Source organism: Heterocephalus glaber, unplaced genomic scaffold (genome assembly GCF_053883595.1).
Source record: "Heterocephalus glaber isolate CG9 unplaced genomic scaffold, H.glaber_assembly_v1.0 deba00001446, whole genome shotgun sequence".
Taxonomy (NCBI): Eukaryota; Metazoa; Chordata; class Mammalia; order Rodentia; family Bathyergidae; genus Heterocephalus; species Heterocephalus glaber.
Genome location: NW_028258298.1, coordinates 5,662,864 through 5,687,518, shown reverse-complemented (window position 1 = coordinate 5,687,518; position 24,655 = coordinate 5,662,864). Strand labels below are relative to the sequence as shown.

The 24,655-nt window shown below is 47.1% G+C and overlaps 1 protein-coding gene across 1 annotated transcript in view; it reads left to right on the top strand.

The window, feature by feature from the left end:
* The window catches only part of St14 (ST14 transmembrane serine protease matriptase), a 36,293-nt gene continuing 11,638 nt past the window's right edge, over positions 1-24,655 (top strand). The window contains exons 1-7 of the mRNA XM_004862636.4: positions 1-291; positions 21,609-21,768; positions 21,904-22,031; positions 22,204-22,274; positions 23,383-23,540; positions 23,714-23,749; positions 24,008-24,248. Of these exons, the coding sequence (XP_004862693.1) occupies positions 211-291; positions 21,609-21,768; positions 21,904-22,031; positions 22,204-22,274; positions 23,383-23,540; positions 23,714-23,749; positions 24,008-24,248 (875 nt within the window). The 5' untranslated portion in view covers positions 1-210. The remainder of the gene's footprint in view (positions 292-21,608; positions 21,769-21,903; positions 22,032-22,203; positions 22,275-23,382; positions 23,541-23,713; positions 23,750-24,007; positions 24,249-24,655) is intronic.

The following is a 24,655-nucleotide window of genomic DNA, read 5'->3' as shown; positions in this document are numbered from 1 at the left end:
CCCTGAAACTACCTGCGCTAGGCAGGAAGGATGAGAGCGAGAGCCGCCGCGGGCCCGGCGCGCTGGGGCTGCCCAGGAACTAGTCCCGACCCACTCCCCGGAGCCCTCCGCACCCCGCGCGCCCCCCGCGCCTCCCGCGCCCTGCGGGCCATGGGAGCTGGCCGCCTGCAGGGACCACGCCTCTGAGACTCAGGCAGGATCCAGAGGACCATGAAGAGCGATCGGGCTCGCAAGGCCGGAGGGGGCCCCAGGGACTTCGGCATGGGACTCAAGTACAGCTCGAGGCAGCAGGTGGGCGGGTCGGGCAGGGTGGGGGGACCAGGATCGCGCCAGAGTGCCCCGGCCGAGCGGCGCAGGTCCCAGCGCGCTCCTCCCCGCTGCCCGCGGTGGCCGGGCCGGCGCAGGTGGAATTTCCTGTTTGGCGGGTGCCTGGCCGCTGGGCTCGGGCGTGGCGGGCCGGACCTTCAGCACCAGACCTGCTGCGGGCCCAGCACCTGGGAGGTGGGAAGCCCCAGGGCCCTGGGGGCGCCGGACCACTCCTCCCGCCTTCCTGCCCTCTCGTTTCCTTCCCTGATTTGAAAAAAAGGACTCCCTCTCGGGCCCTTCCTTACCCTCAGATTGTTTATGAATGCATATCTGGAAGGAGCCGGAGCGGGGTGGTTTGGGCGGCAGAAGGAAGTTTCCTGGGATGGTGGAGATTTGTCTGCTCTTGGCCTCTGCAGTAGTTTGCTTTCAGCTTTCGAGTTCCTTGCAGAGGGCAACCTGGAGCCCAGAGCCCCGGCAGACATAGAGGGAGGAGCTAGGGTACGCAAGGTTGGTTTTGCTCGGGTTTCCCACGGAAAGAGGCCACTGCGAAGGTGGCTGTAGGGCAGGTGCGTGGGAGCAAGTGTCTTGGGGCTGCTCGAGATCCTGAAGCATGAAGCAGCTCTTTGGCTGGAAGAACAATGAGACATCTCTTGGAAGAGCTCAGAAACATTACATCTTCAAGTACAGAGCCGAGGAGAGGGTGTTACCCTACTGAGGGACATACCTAGGTGGCAGTGTGCAGGCCGGACTAGCAGCCAAGCCCGTGTACCCTCTCTGACCCTAGGTTTCCTGGAAGGCGTTGAGAGACAGTGTATTTAAGTGAGATTTGCTCCTCTGCAAATGACCAAATGACGGGCCACTTCCTGTGCAGCTTCCCTCTCTCCTTCATCTCTTTCTTTTCTTTTTCCCGCCTCCTTCTCCCCTCCCCTTCTTCTCCTTTGATTTTTTTGGTATAGTACTGGTAATTAAAGCCAGGGCTTCCCACTGAGCTACATCCTCCATCCCTTTTTACATTTTTAAAATTTTGAGATAAAGTCCTGCTAAGTCTCTTAAGTTGTCTAGGCTGGGTTTGAACTTTCGATCCTCCTGCCAGAATGCTGGGATCACAGGCCTACACACCACACTACACACAGCATTAGGTGCGCCTGGTTCCCTTGTCCGGCCAGATTCTGGAGCTATGTCAGAATCATGCCTTTTCTCTAAGCAGCATCCTGATTTGTGAAGCTGGCCCAAGAGCAGATGATGGGGCTGTGTGGTGGGTCCCCAGTGCACAGCAGCTGAGCTGAGCACTGTTGTTAGCTCCACTTTTTGCCCCCACTGGGCAGAGCTGCTGGCCTTGCCTCTGCCCTGCCATTGATGCCTTCTCTTCCTTCCTGTAATTAGGGTGTTTGTGGATCCTTGATAATTGCCTCCTTGGGTTTCTAGATTCCTGCCTCTTTATCAGAGCCTTCTGCTTGGTGTTCGCTATTTCCTTGTCCTTCCTGACTTCCCTTTTAGGAAGTCTCCTGCTGAACTGGAAAGTGGGCCTTTCCGGAGGGGCCATCTCCTGCAGGGCACCAGCACCCTCCTGGGGGCACATGGGCTGGGGGTCCTTCCACTCCTGGGCTCCCACCAGCTGACTGTCACCTGAAAGCCCTCACTTCCTCATTTTCCTTCCCCTTCGGCCTCACTCATCTCTTGTGAACACATTGTGGGGTTGCTTCTTTCACTTCCGGTTCTGCTGTCATCCTTCATGCCATTCATTCTTGGTCTTTTCTCGGTCGAGGAGTTCTATTGAGCTAACTCTGTATGTAGTCCTGGGCCCGGCGCTGCTGGAAGGGATGATCTCAAAGATCCATACCAAGTGGATGTTTCCCTTATGAATGTTACGATCTTTCTAGGATGCTGAGATGTATGCAGAAGTTACATGTGGGACCAGTGTGGGGAGAAGGTGGTCAGAGCTTGTGTTCAATTCTGGCAGTCTTCACATAGCCCTCTCATCCCAGGCCTCAGCAGAACTCTTAGTCCCTGGGATCACCCAGCAGTGCTTGTAGGCTGAGTCTGCAGAGCCTACCTCGGGTCATGCTGGGCTCCAGGGGTGCTGTTGCTTTTGGATTCTTTGTTCCTGAGCTGTTTCTTTTTTCTTTCTTTCTTTCCTTCCTTCCTTCCTTTCTTTCTTTCTTTCTTTCTTTCTTTCTTTCTTTCTTTCTTTCTTTCTTTCTTTCTTCCTTCCTTCCTTCCCCCCCCCCCCCCTTTCTTTCTTTCCTCTCTCTCTTTCTTTCTTTTTGGTTGTTTTGAGCCAGGGTCTCACTATATAGTTCAGGCTGCCTTTGAATTTACTATCTAGCCCAGCCTGGCCTCGAACTCTCAGTGCTCCTCCTGTCTCAACCTCCTGAGTGCTGGGATTATAGGCATGTGCCACCATAGCTAGCTTCATGCTTCCATTTTGGCATCCGTCTTTGGTGGTACTTGTGTATCTGGCCACATCTTTTTCAAGCCCTACCCCCTGTGCTCCCATAAGCGGCATCTCTGTGCTCTTTTCTCTATCTCAGGAGCCTGAGTGAATGGTGTCTGGGGTGAATGGCGTCTGGGGATTGTGTGACCAACTGTGTGGATGCCAGCTATTAGAGCCATTAAAGATAACTGGGAAGCCTGACTCCCTGAACAGATCGGTCCCTGTTGAATATTGGTGTGGCTATGAAGATGCTTTGACATGGGCACATATAATCAGGTCACAGTTTCCTTAGGCAAGACTCTATGCATTAGCCATGAGGACCAAGGTTGGGAAATTAGATGCTGTAGGGTGAGAATCTGGGGCTGGGGTGTAGAACCCTGGCTATTCAAAGTTGTTTGCTTGTTGATTGGCCAGGTAACTCACTGGTTCATTTTGTCATTCATTGCCATAACAGACATTTACTAGGTACTCACTGACTGAGCATGGGCAGGGTACTGGGAAAGAGCCTGTCACACAGTGCCTGTCCATGCCATGAGTTGTAGTTTCTGGATAAGCCCAGGGTGGGCACTTAGGAGGGCATCTGTGTAACCCAGGTGGGAAGTACCAGAGCAGGTGAGCTGGGATAGAGGCATCTGATGAAGTGACAGGAGTGTGCGGCATGGACCCACAGCTGGGCACCACTGTTGTGTAGCCACACAGTCTCGGAAGTGTTGCCTCATCTCAGCTTCTGTGGCTGTACAATGGGATGATGTGTATGTACAGGTCTGCCTCAAGCACTCAAAGGCAAATCATATAGTTTGAGTTTTTGAGTTGGAAAAGGCACTGAGAAGAACAAGAAGTTCATATAATATTAGTGGGGTGCAAGTCAGGAGGCTGAGAACCCCACTTGCCAGGGGGGCCCTGACTCTGCATAGGTGCTGGCTTGCCCTGTGGGGCACAGGAAAATGTTCCTGTGAGAGGTATGGAAGCCACCCTGTAGGGGAGACCCTCTTCCTGTGCTCTTTTGGTTTTCATTTCTTTCCCTTTCCCCAGCTTCAAGGAGAAAGATCCTGCTATGGAAAGAAAATGAATGGCAGCCACTCATCCCTTCTGCTTCTCATGCCTGCCCCTCCCACCAGACAAAATCTCAGCTTTAGGGACTTCTTTCTTTGTTCTCTAAGCTTGTGTGCTGGGTGGAGAGGCAGTGAGCCGTGGGACCCGGTGGGCTGTGCAGGTTCGGACTTAGGATGCTAGGAGCAGAGGGGCAGCCTGCCTGCTCCGTGGCCGTGGAGACCCTTCCCTCTGTGGAGGTCCTGGGAACATATGGAAAGTCACAGCTCCGCTTAGGAGTCTGGAAGACAGGCCTAGGACAAGACCACTCTCACCTGGTAGCCCAAGCCGCCCAGTGCCCTTGGGAGTCATCAAGGGTGGGTTAGCCCAGAGACAGCTGGGGCTCAGGTGCTGTCATCACACGCTGCAGAACACCCAGTCTCAGCTCTCTCTCCCACCTGACTAGGGTGGCCGGTGGCGTCTGTCCCTGGGAACGCTGTGGTCCTGAAGTTCCTCTGGCATCTGTTCCTTCTCTGCACTGTGGTTCTGCCGAGGCTGTTGGCTCCCGTCTCTCCTAAGACAGAGTCTGTCCTTGGAAAAGGAGGGAGAATGGGACAGGGTCCCCAGGGAGCCCAAGTCCCAAGATGTTGCTTCTAATATTGTACATGTGACTACTGGAATACTATTAAGCATTGCTAGTATGCGTGGGCATGTGCTATGTATCACCCCTCTTACAGGTGAAGGTTCTAGGACTCTCATGGATACTTAAATCTGAGATGCTAAAGTCCCTTATATAACATGGTATAGAACTTTTACTTAATGATAGAGACACGTTCGGAGACCTTTGTCCTTAGGTGATTTCCTCAGGGTGCAAACTTCATAAAGTGGACTTACACGTATTCACGTGGTATAGCCTCCCCCACACTAGGCTCTGTGGTCTGTCCCGCTGTATGTGTGGTCCTTCCTTGACTGAAGGACTGTGTGGCACTATTTGCATGAGTTTTTGCACACTTGCTTGGCATGTCCTCCCAGACACTTTAAGTCATCTTTAAATACTTATGCCATCTAATACAATGCAGATGCCATGGAAATCATTGTTTGTTGTATTGTTTAGGGAATAACGACAAAAGCTTCTGCACCTGTTCAATACAGATACAACTAAAAAGTTATTTTTTCAGTTCTCTCTTGGTGGAATCCTCAGATGCAGAACCCACAGATATGGCAGATTGATTGCTATTGTTGTTACCCTTTTATAGACTAGGAAAATGCAGCACAAGGAGGCTGAGTAATTTTGCTCAAGATCACAGAGCAAAACTGCTGGGATCTGTGTCAGGACCCAGGTTGGCTGGTTCTGCTGGACTGTTATGGGCAGAACAGGACGCTCAGGAGAGGAGGATCACTGAGGGCACAAATCCATTTGATTTGGGTGAGAACCTGGGTTTCCCTTCTTGGGATGTGTCTGAAATGCCTGGGACTAAGTTATAGAAGTTGTTTCCTAGTATGGAAATGAGAATAGAAATTTCTAGGCCAGTGATAGTGAGCCTTTTAAAAACTGAGTGCCCAAACTGCAACCCAAAACCCACTTATTTACTGCAAAATGCCAACACTGCAGTTAAACCTGAATACTGAGTTTTTAGTTTAGAGAAAAACCAACTGCTATCTGATGCTCGGCTGCTGGGGCAACTTGGCTTGCATGCCGACAGAGAGGGCTCTGTGTGCCCACTGTGGCACGTGTGCCATAGGTTTGCCACCACTGCTCTAGGCTTCTTACCTTGGTTGGCAGTGGGGAGAAGGGTGTAGGCATTGGCTCAGACCAGTGGGCAGTAACCACTCCTCTCCTTTTGTCAGGAACTGTTCTAAAAGCAAATCCCTAGTAAACATTCTGTCTTGGGCACTCATACTTTCCAAATTTGCCCTTCTCTGGGGGCTTAGTGACATATGGGGGTTGGCTCCAGAATCCTCGTGGGAGCTGTCTGAGTGGTCACAATCTCGGACCCTTTGTTTTTCTGTGGCCCACTCCCATGAAGCTGAGATGGCGACTGTGTGAAAAAGTGGAGTAGGATACAATGATAGTCATTTCTACCCTTCACTAAATATGCACTTGCAGTTCAATGTCTCACAAGCTATATGGAGAAAAATGCCTCCTTTACATAGGAGAATACTGAGGCTCAAAGGGTGTAGATAAATGGCCCAAAGCCCTCCCTCTATAAGAGGTAGAGCAAGAATTCAAACCTTGATCTGTGTGACTTCAAAGCCTATGCCCTTAACCACATGTTCTTATAAAGTTGTATTCCAAAGACAATGGTGATTGAAGCATGTTCCCAGTGAAATCCCAGAACACATCATTAGACAGAATTGTGAGCACATAAAAAAAGAAGTGGTGATCACCAGGCGCCAGCCCAGGTGCATGAAAATTTCCAAACTGGTCTGGTTTTCCTTTGGATGAGGTTATTTAGCTGACGGACCAGGAGCACAGCTTTAAACATAATGTGCTTTAAACAAAATGCAACTTTATTATGCAGATTATTTACATGGTAAAAATTTTAAACTGAAAAATATTCACCCACCAAGCTAACAAATTAGTTTCTGTTTCTCAGGCCTTGGTCCTCCTCTTACTATCCGTGAGTTTTGCCTGGTGCGCTGTGCCCTGGGGAGCACAGCAGCTGTCTGCTGGGTTCCGTGGAGGCCCCGGAGCTGGAGGCTGCCAAGTCTGATGGGTTTGGATCTGACTGATCAGCTGTGCCTAGAGGGTCCCTCAGGGCGGGGGCATGGGGCCGCCCCACTGGCCCTCCTGGGTTCTGTGCCATTTCTTCTTTAGTAACAACGCTGATGAGGACTTGGTCATTTCCCTGACAGCCTTGTCGATACACCCAGCTGGGAGGGAAAGGGCGATACCGTGGATGATTTAATGATGAGTCACAGAGAGCTGGGTGCCCCGGGAGAGGCTGCCGGGAGCAGGCCACCCATCTGGGTTAGGAGTGAGAGTGGTGTACACCACAATTCTGACCACAGTAGAGCCAGAATTTTTTTTATTGTAAAAAGAATTTTTTTTTTCTTTTGAAACAGGGCCTTGCTATGTAGTTCAGGCTGGCCTTGAATTCATTATGTAGTCCATGATAGTTTTGAATTTGAGTTGATCGTCTTGCCTCAGCCTCCCGAATGCTGGGATTATGGGTGTGCACTGCCATGCCTGGTTTAGATCAGGAATTTGGAGTTGACAACAATCTCAGGAAAGCCCAGGGTTGTAATGTGGCTGCCTAAAATCTAAAGTATGTTTTTTCCCCTAGATGTGGGTATACCTTTAATAATTATTATTAAAAGGTTGATCTAAATCTATGTCTATAGATGATAGATACGTAATATATGATATTTTTGAGAGAAAATTTGGCCAACTGATAAGTAATAAGAATTTTTAAAATGGGGGAAAATACTCATGCAGAGACACAATTTGTTATTGCCTATGCATTTTTTTTTTCTTTCTTATTTTCAGTGCTGGGGATAAAATCTAGGGCCTTATGCGATGCACCATTATTTTTAGTTAAAGAAATCAGGATTTTAAAAAAAAAAATCAAGTGATTAGTAATGTACAGATTTGAAACTGAAATCCTTCTGAAATTCTCTCTGCTACATTTTAACCCCTATAAATTGAGCTCTATTTAACCCCTATAGTTAGCGCTAAGTGTCCCCCAAAGGGCCATGTGTTAAAGGTGTAGTCCCCTTCCTTGGCACCATTGGGGGTGTAATTTTAAGAAGTTTGGCTGAGTGGGGGGCTAGGTCACTGGGGCTGTGTCCTTGGAGGGGGTTGTGAAGCCTGGGCTCTTTCTCCTGTCCCAACCTTGAGGTGAATGGCTTTGCTCTGCCCCGTGCCCATGCCATGAGACACCACCACAGGCCCCAAGCAACAGAGGTTGCAGAAGCCTCCGGAACTGTGGGCTAAAATAAACCTTTCTTCTTTATAAGTGGATTATTTAAAATATGTCATTCAGAAAACTGACTAATACGGATCATTCAGCTGACTTTATCCCACATGTCTTCTGTGTATGTAATGATATGTATGTGGACATATATATGGGTACACATTTCTTCCCAAGATGGAAGCATAATGTAATTTCACTCTGCTTTTAGCCATAGTGGTAACTAATTAATGCATCAAACCTTTTTTTCCCCCTATACTGGGGACCAAGCCCAGGAATGGTCTACTCATGAGCCATACACTTGGCTGTTTTTTATTTTGAGATAGGGTCTTGCTAAGTTGCTTGGGCTGGCCTGAAACTTGGGATCCTCCTGCTTCTGCTTTCTGAGTAGCTGGGATTTCAGGCAGTGGTAGACTGTACTTTTTGAATTTTCTTGGATAGCTTTAACATGTTAATTACCTAGACTTTGAAAACCCATGTTTTCTTCATTGCTGTGCAAGCTTTCACCAAGTGGCTATATCATTCATTCTTATCTTTATTTTCACTTCATTGCTTGTGTGTGCTCCTTGAGTGTATTATTGATGAACAACGGGAACACAGATATCAGGATAAGGGAGGTAACTGACCAGCATCTGCCACGGAGGGCTCCTCAGGTAGGTTATGCTGTTGAATTTAGATCATATTCATGGGGATGTGACTGACAGTAGGGTTAAGCCAGATGGCCAGGGATCGGGAAAACATTCTGTTGAATGATTGGAGGAACTGAGCATGCCTAGGTAGAGAAAGGACAGAATGAGAGCACACACGAGTGAGTGCCAGCATGGTGTTTTTCCAGGGTGCCCTAAGCTGGAGAAATTAGCCTGGTTCTGCTGCAGTGCTAATCAGTGCAGAAGTGAAGCCTGCTCACACCTCAGGGAAGGCAGAGCTTAGCATTCTGGACACTCAGTGAAGATGCTATTTCCCCTAAAATGGATGGCCCAGCAGGATGAGGCCAGCTGTAAGAATTAGGGTCCAAAGGTAGAGTCTTGTAGTGCTCACCTCGCTCCTATCTTATACTTCCTGTGCCCTCTGGAGACTGGTTTGTAATTGTGGACCCTAAGGCCTGCAGGGCCCTCCCCTGGAGGCAGGGCTTCCTTGATTGCATATTCAGTCCTTTCACTCCAAAAGCTTTTTAGATTTGTAGTTCAGTTAATGTGCTTCGGGAGCCATAAAACAGGTGTTTCAGAACCTAGTCAGTTCTCTGAGGCTGCAGGCAGGTGTGGGGCTTTTTGGCTAACTTTTGTGTCCCTGTGTCCCCTAAGGTGGAAACAAACTGAGGTGCCTATGCATCACCAAATACTCCTCAACCATAAGAAAGAACATTGTTTATTGACAGATGCAGTGACTTGAATGATTCTCCAGGGGACTTTGTGCCGTCAAAAAAACAACAATCCCCAAATTCTGTATACTGTATTTGTGTAATATTCAAGAACTGGAGACTGATGGGTTGTAGGGCTGAGGGGTGTGGGCAACTGGAGGGAGCTGGGCCAGATTATAAAAGGCGACAAGAGGGGCCCTTGTGTCCGAGGTTTACTGTGCTCATGGGGATGGGAACCTATGTGAAGTGCTAAAATCACGTGGAACTTACACACACACACACACACACCTGTGAGTACAAGTCAGGAAATCTGAATAAGGGCTGTGGATTCTGTCAGTGGAATGATAATATGGTTTGATGAGGTTTACCCCTGGGGGATCCTGAGCAAAGGGTGTAGAAGGACCACTCAGCACTCTTTCTTCAACTGCAGGTTTTTTTGAGTTTCAGTAATAAAATAAAACACACTAGCTTGTGAAATCAGAATGTAGGTTGAGAGATAAGTCAAGAAAATGGTGAAAAGAAATTACATGATGTTGACCATGTCTCTTTCTTTAGGGAGTGGCATCTTCCGGGTCACACTGCTACAGGCAGGGACTCAGCACCATGCACGTGGGGCAGATGGATCACCAAATGGGTCTTTGGCAAACTTGACAGGGCCAGTGAGAGCTTGGTGGGGTCAGAAAGCTGCAGATGGAAGCAAAAGAGTGAAAAACAGGAGGAGGCCAGCTGGTGGGGCCAGTTTTGACCCCAGAGCTTGGGGGCTGCCAGTGAAACCCCAGGGTGTGGAGAGAGCCTTCTGTCCTCCAGGGTGATACAGGGCTGGAAACTGCCCTGGCACCCAGCTCTGGGTTCAATCCTCAGCACCAAAAAACCCCAACAACACCCAAAGAAAGATTAAAAAGTCAGTCAAGTGCTAACTCCTGCCGAGGCAGGAGAGGAGCCGTTCCTGGTGCTCTGGGTCTGGCAGGTGGGTAGACCAGCCTTACACGCTTGGGGCCTTGGAAGATTTGCCAGGTCTGTCTGCTCCTGCCTGGTCCTTGTTGCTGTTGTTTTGTGTTGTTTGTGACAAGATCTTGCTGGCCTTGAACTCTCAATGATCCTTCTGCTTCAGACACCCAAGTGCTGGGATCATAGGCATTGGGCACCATGCCGAGCTTTACTTTTTATTTTGAGACAGGAGCTCCCTAAAAGTTGCCCAGGTGGGCCTTGAACTTACCATCCTCCTGCTGCAGCTGCTCAGAGTGCTGGGATTACAGGTTTGTGCCACTCCACCTGGTGCCTGCCTGGTCTTTGAGGCCCACACAGGACTCCTGCTGTGAAGGTTTTTTATTTTGTTTTTAATGTTTGCATCCTAGCTGTTCCCACTAGGGCTAAGGAAGCAATGGGGCTGGCTGGCTTTAGGCAGATGGATGGATGGTGGGCGGAGAAATCAGAATCAAAGGGAGACCATAGGGAAGTCCCTGTCATTAGCAGGGATCAGCTAATTATGTTCTCCAACTGCCTTTCTGGGAGGACCATAAAGGCTCATTAACCCACTTTTGACAGTCAGAGACTGAGGCACAGTGAGAAGCTTTGTCCCAAGGGCTGGGTCCTGGGGATGAGATCTTCAGGAGCCAGCTGCTGGCTGGCAGAGAACCATGCTGCCATTTCTGTGCTGCCAGTAGACAGGGCCAGGTCCCAGGGGACCCTCCGGCATGCTCTGAGCAGGAGTAGAGACATTTGGTCTGCTTCTGTCAGTGGGACGGACACCTGGCCCAGGGTCAGCTACACAGCTACAAGAAGATCCAGCATTCTCCTGGCGGTTGGAAGAGTTCTTTGTCAGCTGGCCCCTGGGCTTTCCTGGAGGAGGAGCTGGGAGTGTGTGATTCTGAGGAAACTGGTAACAGCCTCAGGGACTTGGGCTGACGCCCTGACCTGCCAAGGGAGGGTCCCCAGGTCGAGGAAGTAAGGTGGGACCACACATAGGTTCCTTGCATCCCCAGAGGTGGATTAAAATAGACCAGCAGGGCCTGGTACGCACCTTGCAGCCTTTCACTCTTTGGGAAGCAGGTGAGCCTCCTGGAAACTGGACCAGTAGGTAAACTTTCTCAAACTCTCAGATTCCTGAGAATGACCTGAGGTACTTGTTAAAAACTTCCAGATCCTGATCCTGCCCCTGAGTCTCCAGAGAGAGGGGCTTGGGAACCTGGGGGAAGAATGAATATTTGTGTTTATTTTTTATCATCATTTTTTAAAGACTAGACAAGTCTGGGAAATGTTGGGTAGTTGGATCAATGGAAACTGTTCCTCTTGTGGGCTTCTCAAAAGATCAGTTGCACAGGGTTGGTAAGCGGGTGGGAAGAGTCTCATGTGGGCCTTCTTTTCCCTTCTCATCTGTCCCTGTCATCCCTTGGTGAACAGTCCAGTGTCCTCTGTATTAGGCCATGTGTTGTTGGGCTCTGACCTGAGTGGTGGCAGGTGACAAGTCCCTGCATCAGCTTAAGGAGCCTGCATGTGGGTCAGTGCTCCCTGTGCTGCGCCAGTTTACCTGTGGCTGCAACTTACCTGGAGAAAGCCCGTTGAAGTGGGGACCAGGCGCTTCTGTGCCTCAGGCCCCAGGGATATTGTGAGCAACCGTCCAGTCTACTGCAATAAAGCAAATAGCGCAATGGTTGCATGAATGTTTTCTTTGCCCAGTGAATATAAAAGTTATGTCTACCCTACTATAGTCTGTTGAGTGTGCGAGAGCATTATATTTAAGAAAAAATGTACATACGTTAATTAAAAATATTCTGGCTTAAAACTGCTAATGATCATCTGAGCTATTGGAAACGTGGCACCTGTGGATTTGCTCCATGCAAGGTCTCTGGTTTGTAAATAACTGGGTAGCTGCAAAGCACACTGAAGCCAGGTGTAATAAAACAGGGTGTGTCATTAGTCAGCAGTGTGACAGAGAGGGCTTTCTCTGAGCTCACCTCTGGTATCTGGGGGCCACCACATCTCCAGTGCCCAGCGTTTCTCAGATGATTAATACAGTGTTTGGTTTTGGAGGTCATTCTTTGCTCTGTTGTCTGAGGTGGCCTCCAGGCAGGTGATGTTTCTGGGCACTCTGGCCACGGCCTCATTGGAGCTGGCTGGTGAGGAGGGTGGTAGATTATGCTGGCCTGGTGAGGAGAGTGTCTCTGATGGACCACAGATGCCTTTTCACCTCAGAAACCCACCACTGTACTCTCCTTTCCTCTCCTGCTTGAACGATCACAGAGATACTGTGTGACTTTCTCCTTGGTGGTGGTGATGACATCATGGGATTGAGATCTGTCCCACCCGATGGGCAGACACTCTGAGTCACTAAACCTGTGAGCGAAGAGTGTGGTAGTGACTTGGTTGTAAGTATCCTTGTCCTGGTCTCATGTCTGAGCCACACACCTGTGTTCCTAGCTGCCAACATCACCTCTGCCCCTTGATCCTGATCTCAGCATCACAAGCAGGGTTCTCTGGGTTGCTATCCCAGAGAATCTGAATGACCTCTTCAGATTTCCAGGACCATCCCCTGCCTCCCCAAAAGACCACACCTACCTAAGTGAAACGAGGAGCAATCTAAAAAAGGGCCAGGTATGAAGATTTATTTTGTTCCCTATCTGCTTTGGTTGCAATCTTGTGTGGATTCTGGATAGATGGTGCTATTTTGGTGTTTATAAATGTGGAGTCACTTCCTGTTGCTTTTCTGTAATGAAGCAGCAGCAAATTCTTGATTTGGCTTTACAGGTCCCAGAGCTATGAAGGTCAAGGAGTTTAGGGGGAGTTTGCACCTTGGTTGCAGGTCTGTCAGAGTGTGTGGGACACCAGGAGAGGATTCCTCTTAGGGGGAGCATCCTTTGGTTAATCTGAACAGAGCTTTGTTCAACATTTACTTTTCAGTGCTGGTTCGTGTCTTATTTAGAGTAGGTTGACCAAAAGGCTCTTTATATAGCAGCAAATAAAATACACTTTTCACCTTTCTGTAAATCAATTTTTATTTTAGATGAGCATTTGCCTTGAAAAGCATATATACCATGTGCACTAGTGTGCTAAGATCAGCAGAAACTATGATATCTCTACATTCTCCATGGGTAGGTTTTTGGAACACCCCCCCCCCCCCCCATGTTGGGAGGGTGTGGCAGTAACCTGCCCTCTCCCTTGAATCTCTCTGGAGTCTTTATTCAGTACACTCTCCAAGCCCCTTATTCCCATCCATCCTCCTGGAAGTCCTGCTCTTTGGTCTCAGTGGCCTAGAGTCCTGTTTTGTTTTCTGGGGACCTTGGCCAGGAGCTAGCTAGGGATGGCAGTTAGGAAGAAGCCATCATAATTATGTGGCCTCTTCTTGTGTTTGTGGTAAGCAGGCACCTGGCTTCCTAGCATTGTTTTATATGTGCACCTGCAGATTTATTTACTTTCAAGAAGGAGAAACAGAGGCAAAAGCAAGCACAGGTGTACTTTCTCTTCTGTTAGCTGTGGCTTTGTGGAGAGGTTACCTGTGCAATGAAACCAAGGTAGATGAGCTCACATCCCTGAGACCTCTTCCTGCTCCCTCCCCATCTGTGGCATTGGCCTCTGGGGCCAAGTGTGTGTGGGCCCAAAACCCTGCCTGGCAGTTGGAAAATCTTGGCTCTTGTCCCAGCTTTACTGTTTTACTGACTTCCTATCTTTATTACCTTGCTTGTGTCACTCCCTCTGCCTCAACTTCAATTTTCTTATCAATAAAATGATGAGGTTACGAAAGATGATCTCTATTATGCCTGAAAATGGAGCTGAAAGCCAGGGTCATGAGCGGAAGCAGGCTAGTTACTGATTAGACAGTTGTTTCTGGACTGCATGAAGCCCTGGAACTCACACTTGCTCCTGCATTCTAGAAAGTGACCACACTGGGAGGTTAAGTCCTGGGTCTGCCACTGAGTATGAGTTTGCAGAAGCATCACTTTTCCTGTTTTCTTGGTAAATCAGTTGTGATAGTGGCTGTCTGGAATAATCTGTAGGATTATTGTGAGATGGAAGAAAATAGTTGGGAAATTACTCTGTAAATTGAAAATATGTCAAAATATAATAATTTACTATTTTGTTACCTTTTTTGGTGATACTGGGGATTGAACCCCGGGCCTCTGTACGGAGGTATATTCCCAACCCTTCTTTTATTTTTTATTTTGAAATGGGGTCTCACTTAATGACTGAGTTGCCCAGGCTGGGCTTGAACTTGTAATCCTCTGCCTCAGCCCTCAGAATGTTTTCACATTCTTAAATATATTTAGACAACTGAGGACCGTCTGACATCTAAAGGAAACCTATAGCTTGAAAGACAAAGACAAAGTCTAGAGACAGCTAAATACAAAAAGGATAATCACAAGCGGACGCCTGTAATCCCAGTACTTGGGAAGCTGAAGCAGGAGGACCACTGCAAGTTCGAGGCCAGTCTGGGCTACCTAATGAGTTCAAGTCTTGCCTGAACTACATAGTGAGACCCAGTTTCAACGCCCCCTCCAACAGGAGTGGTGGCACATGCCTTAGTTCCAGTACACAGGAGGCTGACTTGGGAGGGTCACTTGAGCCCACAAATTTGAGACTAGCCTGGGCAACATAGCCAGACCCTGCCTCAAAAACAGATAAACAGGGCCGGGGATTTAGCTCAGTGGTTCCGCCGCCTGCCTTGCAAGTGCAAGAACCTGAGTTTGATCCCTGGTACCAAAAAACCCCCCAAAACAACAAACAAACAGATAAACAAACAACATTAAGGAAACAAGGAAATTAGTTTTATCCTAAAAAAGAAAATAAAGAAGGCAATGTATTTGGAAAATAAGAAAAGGCCACTTAACTAGGTAACCATCAGGGAACAAAATGTTACTCTTGAAAATCAAATATATGACTTGAAATTTAAAAAAATCACTGCCTTTGTAATTTGCCCAGAAATCACATCATATGATTCCTCAGATTGGTGAGGCATTTTGGATTTCCATGTGAATTTCAAAGTTAGCTGGTTAGTTTCTACAAAGAGCCTGATAAGGAGTTGATCAAGATTGAATTGAATCATAGATAGATTTGAAAATAAACATCTTAACAATGTTGAGTGTTCTAACCCATGAACATGATACATTGCTCTTTTATTTGGGACTTTTAAAGTTTCTCTCAGTAATGTTTTGTAATTTTCAATTTACAGGTCTTATACAAGTTTTATCAGATTTGCTCCTCAGTATTTCATCTTAGGGGTATTGTAACTGATAACACTACTTTGTAACTGGTCCTTTCAAGTTTTAATTTCTAATCATTCATTTCTAAAATATAGAAGTATGATTTTTATACATTGATCTTATATCCTGCAATTTTATTGAATCCCTATTTCAATAACTTTTTTTAAACTTACCTAGCAGCAACAATAAAGAAGATATGGTATTAATATAAAGATAGATAAACAGACTGATGGAACAGAATAGGGTCTGGAAATAGACTAACAAGTATATGAACAGGGCCAGGGATGTAGCTCAGTGGCACAGCGCCTGCCTGGCAAGTGTGAGGTCCTGAATTTGATCCCCTGTACCAAACAAACAAGTATATGAACAACAGCCAGTTGACAAAAGTACAAAAGTAGTTCAGTGGAGGGGCTGGGGATTTAGCTCAGTGGTTTCGCCCCCTGCTGCGCAAGCACAAGGACCCGAGTTCGATCCCTGGTACAAAAAAAAAAAAAAAAAAAAAAGTAGTTCAGTGGAGAAGGGATACTCTTTAACAAATAGTGGTGGAACAATCAAATATCCACATGTGAAAAAGAAAATGAAAAAAAAAGAAGAGCTTTTGTCCATTAAAAAAAGTGAAAAAAAGAAAAGAATTCAAAATGGTTTGTAGGCCTGAATCTAAAACCTCAAACTATAAAATGGCTAGAAGAAAATGTAGAGAAAAATCCTTAGTTTAGGTGAGAATTTCTTCAATAAAACATCCAAATCACAATCCATAAAAAAAAAATTTGACAAATTAGACTTTGTCAAAGTAAAAAACTTCTACTCTTTAAAGATACTGTTAAGGGAATGAAAACACAAGCCACAGATTGGGAGAAAGTCCATGCAAAGTATATAAAGAACTTGTCTTCAAAACATATATAAAGAACTCTTAAAACTCAATATTATAAAAATAAGTGAGCCAATGGAAAACAGGCAAAAAAAAATTTATTTTTTTTTGGTATGGGGGATCAAACTCGGGGCCTTGTGCTTGTGAGGCAGGTGGTGGCACCACTGAGCTAAATCCCTGGTGGCAAAAAATTTGAAAGACACTTTATCAAAGAAAATTAAACAGATGGTATGGAAAGCTGATCAATCCTCTGATCTGCCTAGAAAGGAGGCAGGGAAGGCTAAACAAAGACAATAGAGACATAATTTCATAATTCATGGGAGACTGGGAGGTCAGTGCCTCAGAGTGGGCAGAGACAAAGACACTCCAAGCTAGCCACTATTTATTAGGTACACATAATAATTGGAGGGAGTATCGGGTGACTCAGAGGGCCACAGTAAACCTATGTTAATGAGGATCTTAGCTTGATGAGGGTCTCATGCTGATGAGAAGATGGTGAGATGGACAAAGCATTCTTACAATAGTAGGTGGGACGAGATAGTAGACAAATAAGGAATTTGTCCTTCCCCCAGGTGAAACTTTTCTCTCTTTTTAAAAAATTACTACTCAGTTCTCAAAGAACCAGGATATCTTCAGCTGATGTGATCCTGCTGTTGAGTGTCACAGCATCAGGTAACCATTGAGGCCTCAACTTGTGACTGGAGGCAAAATGGAGTTACGTTTCTGTATGTCATAGTCAGCTCGTGGCCAAGAAGACATTGGGCCTTGGACAGTCCTAATCATAATTTAATTATGAAATGATTTTTCCCTAAAAATTATGTAGAATAGCTCTCGACCAGATGGCAGTTGAATACATGAAAACAGATCAACATCATTAGTCATTAAAGAAAGTCTTCTTAAAAACACAATGAGAAATGCTTGTGTATCTACTGGAATGGCTAAAATGAAAAAGACTGACCAAACCAAGTACTTGGTGGATGCAGAACAACTGAAATTCTCATACAAGGTTGATGAGAATGTAAAATGATGCAACTGTTTTGTAAAACAGTTGAGTAGTTCTTTATAAAGGTAAACGTACCTATCATAGGAACTTGCAGTTCCACTGCTATATATTTACCCAAGAGAAATCAACACATATACCAGTGCAAAGACATGGAAGCTTTATTTGTACAAGCCCTAAATGACCCATATGTTCATAACAGGTGGCTAGGTAATTAAATTTGTATATCAATACAATAGGATACTACTCAGTGGTAGACAGGGATGCACTCTCCATGCATGTAGTGTAATAATCTGCATGAATCTTAAAATAATTGTGCAGAGTAAAAGAAGCCAGCCCTCCCCCAAGCACTACATACTATATAATTCAATTTTTTTTCCATCATGGACTCTATTTATAATGCAAAGAAGAACTTATAAATCACCCTGGGACTGCCTCAGGGCTATATAATTCAATTTGCATAAAGCACTAGCAAAAACCAAACTATTCTTTGGTGACAAGAAGTAGATAAATGGCAGCCTGGGGAGTTGAGGGTGTGGGAGAGATGGGCCAGAGGAAGCTTTTGAAGGTGATGGATATTTTCTTTATTGGCAATGGTGGTTTCATTTTAAATATGTATAGCTTATACATTTTAAATATGCACAGCTTATTTTATGTCATTTATATCTCAGCAAACCCATTTTAACAACTCAAAAGATTTGCAAGAGCAAGTTTGAAAACATTCTGAGAAAAGAACCAAATGATGGGCAGGGGATTTAGCTCAGTGGTTTCGGTGCCTGCCTCGAAAGCGCAAGGTCCCAAGTTCGATCCCTGGCACCAAACCACCCCCCCCAAAAAACAGTGAGAAGTAAATGATGAGGAAATATAAATTACGGGAGACTGCTGGGTGTAATGATGCATGCCTGTAATCTGAGCACTTGGGAGGTTGAGGCAGGAGGAACCCTTTTTTTTTGGTACCAGGAATCAAACTCAGGGTCTCGTGCTTATCAAGCAGGTGCTGCACCACTGAGCTACATCCCTGGTCCTGGAGGATCACTTTGAGTTGAGGCCAGCCTTTGCTACATAGTGAGTTCAAGGCCAGCCTGAACTATATAGTGAGACCCTGTCTCAAAAAAAATGGGAGAGAGGGGCTGTGGATTTAGCTCAGTGGTTCCAGCGCCTGCCTCACAAGCGCAAGGACCCGAGTTTGATCTCCAGTACCAAAAAAAAAAAATGGAGAGAAAACTGAGAATTGTGAAGGGCCCATTCTTTATTGCTGGTGTTCTGGAATTTTTCATGATATATTTAGGTATTTATGCTTTTTCATTTTTCTTTCTCACCATTCAGTGAGCCTTTTGAACATGAAGACTTATGTGTTTCTTTAGATATTTCAAGTATCCTTTTGCTGTTTTTTTTGTAATGTCCTTTTCTTTGCCAGGCTCAGGAATTGGACTTAGGTTTTATTTATTATTTATTTTGGGGGTCCTGGGGATCAAACCCAGGCTTTGTGAAAGCTCTGCAAGCACTCTGCTGCTGAGCCACACTGCCAGCCCATGGGCGCAAGTGTTGCTGAAGATAAAGACAAGGAAATACATGGTTAGAAATCCTCAGGTCTCCACCTCCACCCAAGGAAAAGACAACTACTCCTGGAGACCCCCATAGTGGAGGGAAGACTAGTCAGGAGAAACTGAGCAGAGGATATCTGGACTCCAGGACAGCAGGTCTGAGGAAGGCTGTAGTAAGGAATGGAAAGAAGGGGAATGAGTTTATTTTCCTACTTGTTCCTAAATGCTAGTGACTCCCCAGATAGGAGATCAGAAAATCGTACTCTCTCTGGAGCAATTGAACTATCCTATAGAAAGATCTACATAGCCTAACTATTGGAAATATTCATTAAAAAAATAATCTGCCTAGCCATGTTCTTGTGTCTTGCCCATACAAGCTTCCAAACAACCTTTAGGACCTCATTCCTAAATATGAATGAACAACTAAGAAGAGAAAGGTAGCTAGCAGAAATACAAAGATGAAAAGATTTTGCATCCATGAAACAAATGCTAGGTGCCATAGAAGAGGAAAATTAAGAGAACAAGAAAATTCTTGGATATTAAAAATTTGATAGCAAAAATGAAAACCATTACTAAAAAGATTAAAGGTAATGATATAACTAATGCAAAGAAAGGATAAAGGATCAGTGAAATAAGAACTGGAGAAAAGTAGACCAAGAAAATGAAAGGGAGGACTTTATCTAAGAAGTAAGATAATTTTTCCAAAATGATGAGAAATGGAAAAAATGGAAATAAAGTCTTTGTAAATAGGGAAGGGTGGAGGGGGTGAAGGGAGGGCTAGGAATGGGGAAAAAATAAGAACCAAATTGCATCATGTGAAGGTACAAGTTCCCAATGAGAAATGTAAATGGTTGTATACCTAAAATGTACCAATAAAAGAATTTAAGAAAAAAAAAAAGATAATTTTTCCAGATTGAAAGATAAAAATTTCCAAATTCAGAGGCCACATGGATAGTTCAGCATAATGACATTTAAAGATGTAATTCAAAGCTCATCCTCAAGCCTTTCAGAGAAAAGTACCAAAGCTATTAGGTAAGAACTAAATGGACTTATAGTATTTCTCAAAAGCAAAATTAGAAGCAAACAATGGTGGCTTACAAATTCTAAGTGAAAATTGTTTCAAACCTATAGTTCTGTACCCAGCCAAACTGTCAAAAATGTGCATGTAGAATTAAGATATTTTCAGAAACATGCAAAATATTTAAAAATTTTCCTTCTTAGGAAGCTGCTAAAATATGTTTTTACCAAAATGAAATGAACCATGAGAACTGAAGAGATGGAATTCTAGGAAATCGGGCTTAGACATAGGATGGAGATGAGGGGGTCCCCCCGATGATGGTGACAGAGGTTCCAAAGAACCACTATGTGAAAGGATGAAGGGCTTGAAGAGGATGGTCCCCAGGGAGAAAAGGAATTAAGTTATTTGGGAGTCTTCATGTGTAGAAGATTGAGGAGAGTAGTACCGAGCCCTTAGATTATGTTTAAGACTTGGGTGTATGTTAAAAAGAAATCCAAGTAAATGAAAATTGGCAGCAAGAAAAATAAATTGTATAGGAAAGGAAACATAATAGTGAACAATATTGTCACAACCTAATAATGAAAAACACAGTATAGATATTTTTAAAACTTTAATCCTACAACGTTTGAGAGGATGGGGGAGAGAAAAGGAAAGTAGTACTTTAAAACCCATGCTAGCAAGATAATGTTGATATTTTAAATAGATAAATCAAGACATAGGGCATTGGCACTGATTTTGATTTTCTTTTTCTCAGTCCTGGGAATTGGACCAAGGGCCTTAGGCATGCCAGGCAAGCACTCTAACACTGAGCTATACTCCCAACCCCAAGTTTTAGATGCCCTTTTTCTTTTTGGTGGTACTGGAGGTTGGGCCCAAAGCCTTTGCACTGAGCTCATCCCCAGTCCATTAAATTTTAAAAAAAATTTTAAGTTATTATTATTATTACAGTATTGGGAATTGAACTCAGTGCCCTCACACTGAGCTACATCCACAGCTCTTTCTATTTTTATTTTGTGACAGGGTCTTGCTAAGTTGCTAAACTGCCTAGGCTGGACTCAAGTTGTGGTCCTCTTCTCCTGCCTAAGCTTCCCAGGCTGCTGGGTTTACAGGTGTACACCTCCATGCTTGGGTTGCCATTTTATTTAGAAATACAGAAACAAATGCAGAACGGGCAGCTGGAATGCATTTTAAATGGCTGCCTGTGGCATCTTCCATGTGTGATATTAGGAGAAGGCATAAACATAACCAGGAAGATAAAGGTAGAGAAATACCTCAGTATGGCAGGAGAGGGGAGACTCTCTCCTAGCAGGGACTTAGCAGACAGTGTGAGAATGTGGCAGGTCAGGAAACATCACAAGCGTATGAGGTGGTTGTGAAGTGACCATCAGGGTCGCTTTAGGAAACTGGAAGAGTGGTGCCCTGTGACTTGGGTTGAGGCTGTTGCTTAGTTAATCTTTTCTTTTTGTGGTACCGGGGATCGAACTTGGGTCCTAGTGCTTGTGCAGCAGGCCGCCAAACCACTGAGCTAAATCCCCCGCCCTATTTATTTGTTTGTTTGGTTGGTTGGTTGGCTTTTTCGAGACAGGATCTCACTAGGTAGGCCAGGCTGGCCTCAAACTTGCAGCAATCCTTCTGCCTCAGCCTCCCAAGTTCTGGACTTAAAGGCATGCACCACCATGGCTGGCTTTCATTTCAATTTAAACAAATAGTTCTTGAGCGATTTGTGCCTGCCTGGGCGCTGAGACATGTGGCTGGAAGGCGCCCTCACCTTCCTTGCAGGGGTTCATGTCTTGGAGCAGGTGCTGTGGTGAACAGTGGCCTCCGGGAGGCAGCTTCTGCCTCTGCCTAGCCGGTCTTCCTCCACAGCAAAATGCCAGCATTCTCCTGTGTGGAGCCAGGAGGCCATGGTCGAGATTCTGAGTCCGGGTGCCTCTCTCCATGCAGAACATGAAAGGCTTTGAGGAAAGCGTGGAGTTCCTGCCTGTGAACAACGCCAAGCAGGTGGAGAAGCGCGGCCCCCGGCGCTGGGTGGTGCTGGCGGCCCTGCTGCTCGGCTTCCTCTTGCTCTCGCTCATGGTGGGCCTGCTGGTGTGGCACTTCCAGTGTGAGTACAGCAGGCGAGTGGCTGCCCTGCAGTGGGCAACCCTAGGACGCCTGTAGAGGATGAGGGTGGCGTGGGAGGAGGGGCACTGTCTCCCTGGGAGCTGCCACCCCCGACTGCTCTCCTGGCCTGGCACAGACCAGAACGTGCAGGTGCTGAAGGTCTTCAATGGCTACCTGAGGGTCACAAACGAGAACTTCCTGGACGCCTATGAGAACTCGAACTCCACCGAGTTTATAAACCTGGCCAAGAAGGTGAAGGAAGCGGTGAGTTCATCCTCTGCACTGGGAGCCCTGAGCCCTGGCACCCCCAGTCCCATTAAGCCTGGGGGGTGAGCTGGAGGGGACCACGGTCCCAGGAAGGGAGGAGCAGTCGGGGCTGGGGGAAGGGGCCATTGGTGTGCTTTACCCTGTCATGAGTCTTGTCCCCTACCCTCAGCTGAAGTTGTTATACAGCGAGGTCTCTGTCCTGGGCCCCTACTACAGGAAGTCCACTGTGACTGCCTTCAGGTGGGTGCTGGGGGACTTCCAGGTGGGCTGGTCCCTGGCCTGCTGGGAGTGGGATCTGTGTGGTGTCTGTATGGGACCAAACGCCTGCCTTGTGACCCGGGTAATGAGGCTGAAGTGCGTGTCCCGTTCTGTCCTTGGCACTAGTGACTCAGGACTCAGCTGCTTGGTTCTTCTGTCCCTGAGCAGTGTGGTTAGGACTAGGTGAACCAAGGCCTGTGGAATGCTTTGCATAGTGCCTGCCCCATGTGCTGCATTCAGGAAGTATAGTGATTATTTTTCCAAATCTGGGTTTGAGGGAGTTGGGGAGCCTATGAGGGCTTCATGTAAACATACGCTTTAAAAAAATAAACTTTTGGGCCAGGGATTTCGCTCAGTGGTGCCGCTGCCTCCCTCGAAAATGCAAGGTCCTGAGTTTGATCCCTGGCACCCCCCCCCCCCCCCCCCCAGTAAATAAACTTTGTTCTCAAAGTAACTTTTTTCAGTGGTTCTGGATATCACACCCAAGGCTTTGCACATGTAGACAAGTGCTCTACCACTGACCTCATGCCCAGTCTTTCTCTCTCTTTTTTTTTGAGACATCTCACTATATCACCCATGCTGGCCTCCAACTTGTGGTGATCTTCATGCTTCAGTCTCCCAAGTGCTGGGATTACAGACCTGTCCCACCACTCCTAGCCTTTTCTGGAAGGGGGATGGGTGTTCCCATTTGTCCAGCCTCCTGAATCGCTGAGACTGCAGGCACATGCCACCATGCCTGGTCCCCACAGTACTTTTTATTTTGCTTGTTCAGTTGAATCCTCAGGAATGCTGGATGGCAGCAATCTCTTCTCCCTAGATCAGAAAACAGTCCTAGGAAGGGGGTTACTATGTAACAGTGTTAGCGGTCAGAGTCCCGCCAGATTCTTTTCCCTCGATTGCTCATCTTGAGCTGGCTGGGAATATGTATGGTTGAGGGTGAGACATGGAGAGCAGGAGGTGAGGGGTAAGATTTCTTGCCTGGGTATCATAAAGGGAGTGGGTGCAGAGAGCTTGGGACCCGGGATGGCCCAGGAGAATGTGGGTCCTCAAACCCCCACCCCTTGCATCAGGCTTGCCCTTGTCTCCCCAGTGAGGGCAGTGTCATCGCCTACTACTGGTCAGAATTCAGCATCCCCAAGTACCTGGAGGTGGAGGCGGAGCGGGCCATGGCAGAGAAGCGAGTAATCACGCTGCCGCCCCGAGGCCGGGCACTTAGCTCCTTCATGGTGACCTCGGTGGTGGCCTTCCGTGAGTTGGGCAGGCAGGGGTGGGCGTGAGGACCGGCCTGCAGAGAGGGGAGCTAGGGACATGGTCCTGGGCCGTGCATAGGGAGAACTGTGCTGGCTGGCCGGAGCCTTCCTCAGGGAGCGGGAATAGGGACATCGATCATAAGAGTAAGTATTCACCTTCTTGTTCCTCAGCCGCTGACCCCAGAATATTACAGAGGACCCAGGACAGTAAGTATCCTGTGCCCCGCCCCACCAGGGGAGGAGAGGAGAGATATGGCTCCCTTCAGCCAGGCATCCCCAAAAGTCCAATGGTGGTGATGGCAGCACATCCCTTCCTTACTTCTAGTCCCCTTAGAGAAGTTCCCTGCCCGCCCCCCAGGTCTGGCACAGCCTGGGATGTCTGGGGTGGGCAGGTCTGGGGTGTACCCCACTGGGCTTTGGGGTGCTCACCCAGCTCCACCCATGCCGCTCTTGTCTCCTTTGCAGACAGCTGCAGTTTTGCCCTGCATGCCCGGGGCGGGGAGGTGACGCGCTTCACCACGCCTGGCTTCCCCGACAGCCCCTACCCAGTGCGTGCCCGCTGCCAGTGGACCCTTCGGGGCGATGCAGACTCGGTGCTGAGCCTCACCTTCCGCAGCTTTAATGTCGCCCCCTGTGATGAGTGGGGCAGTGACCTGGTCACGGTGTACAACAGTCTGAGCCCTGTGGAGCCCCACACTGTGATTTGGTGAGTGGCCTGGAGCAGTGGTGGGGTGGGGCAGTTCCCCTGCAGGTCTAGCTCTGGGCCAAGTGTGCTGTGCGCTGGACTTCCTTATGGCCTTTGGCCACTGGCCATGATGAAACTGCCAGGTGTGGGGGACCGGTGTGGGTCCAGTGGGTCTCAGAGCCAATGCCTTAGCTTCTCTGGCCTGGAGACGCCAAGTCTAGCCAGAGTAGGATGGACTTCTATAACTGCTGAGCAAGTGGAGGGGCGGCTGCTGTGTGAAAAGCAGGCCTTGTTAATAATCAAGTAGAGTGAGGCCTGCACATCTGGAGGTGATTACCATTGAAAATAGCTGTCACTAGGTGTGGTGGCACACACCTATAATACCAGTCCCTTGGGGACTGAGGCAGGACGGTTGCCAGTTCAGGATC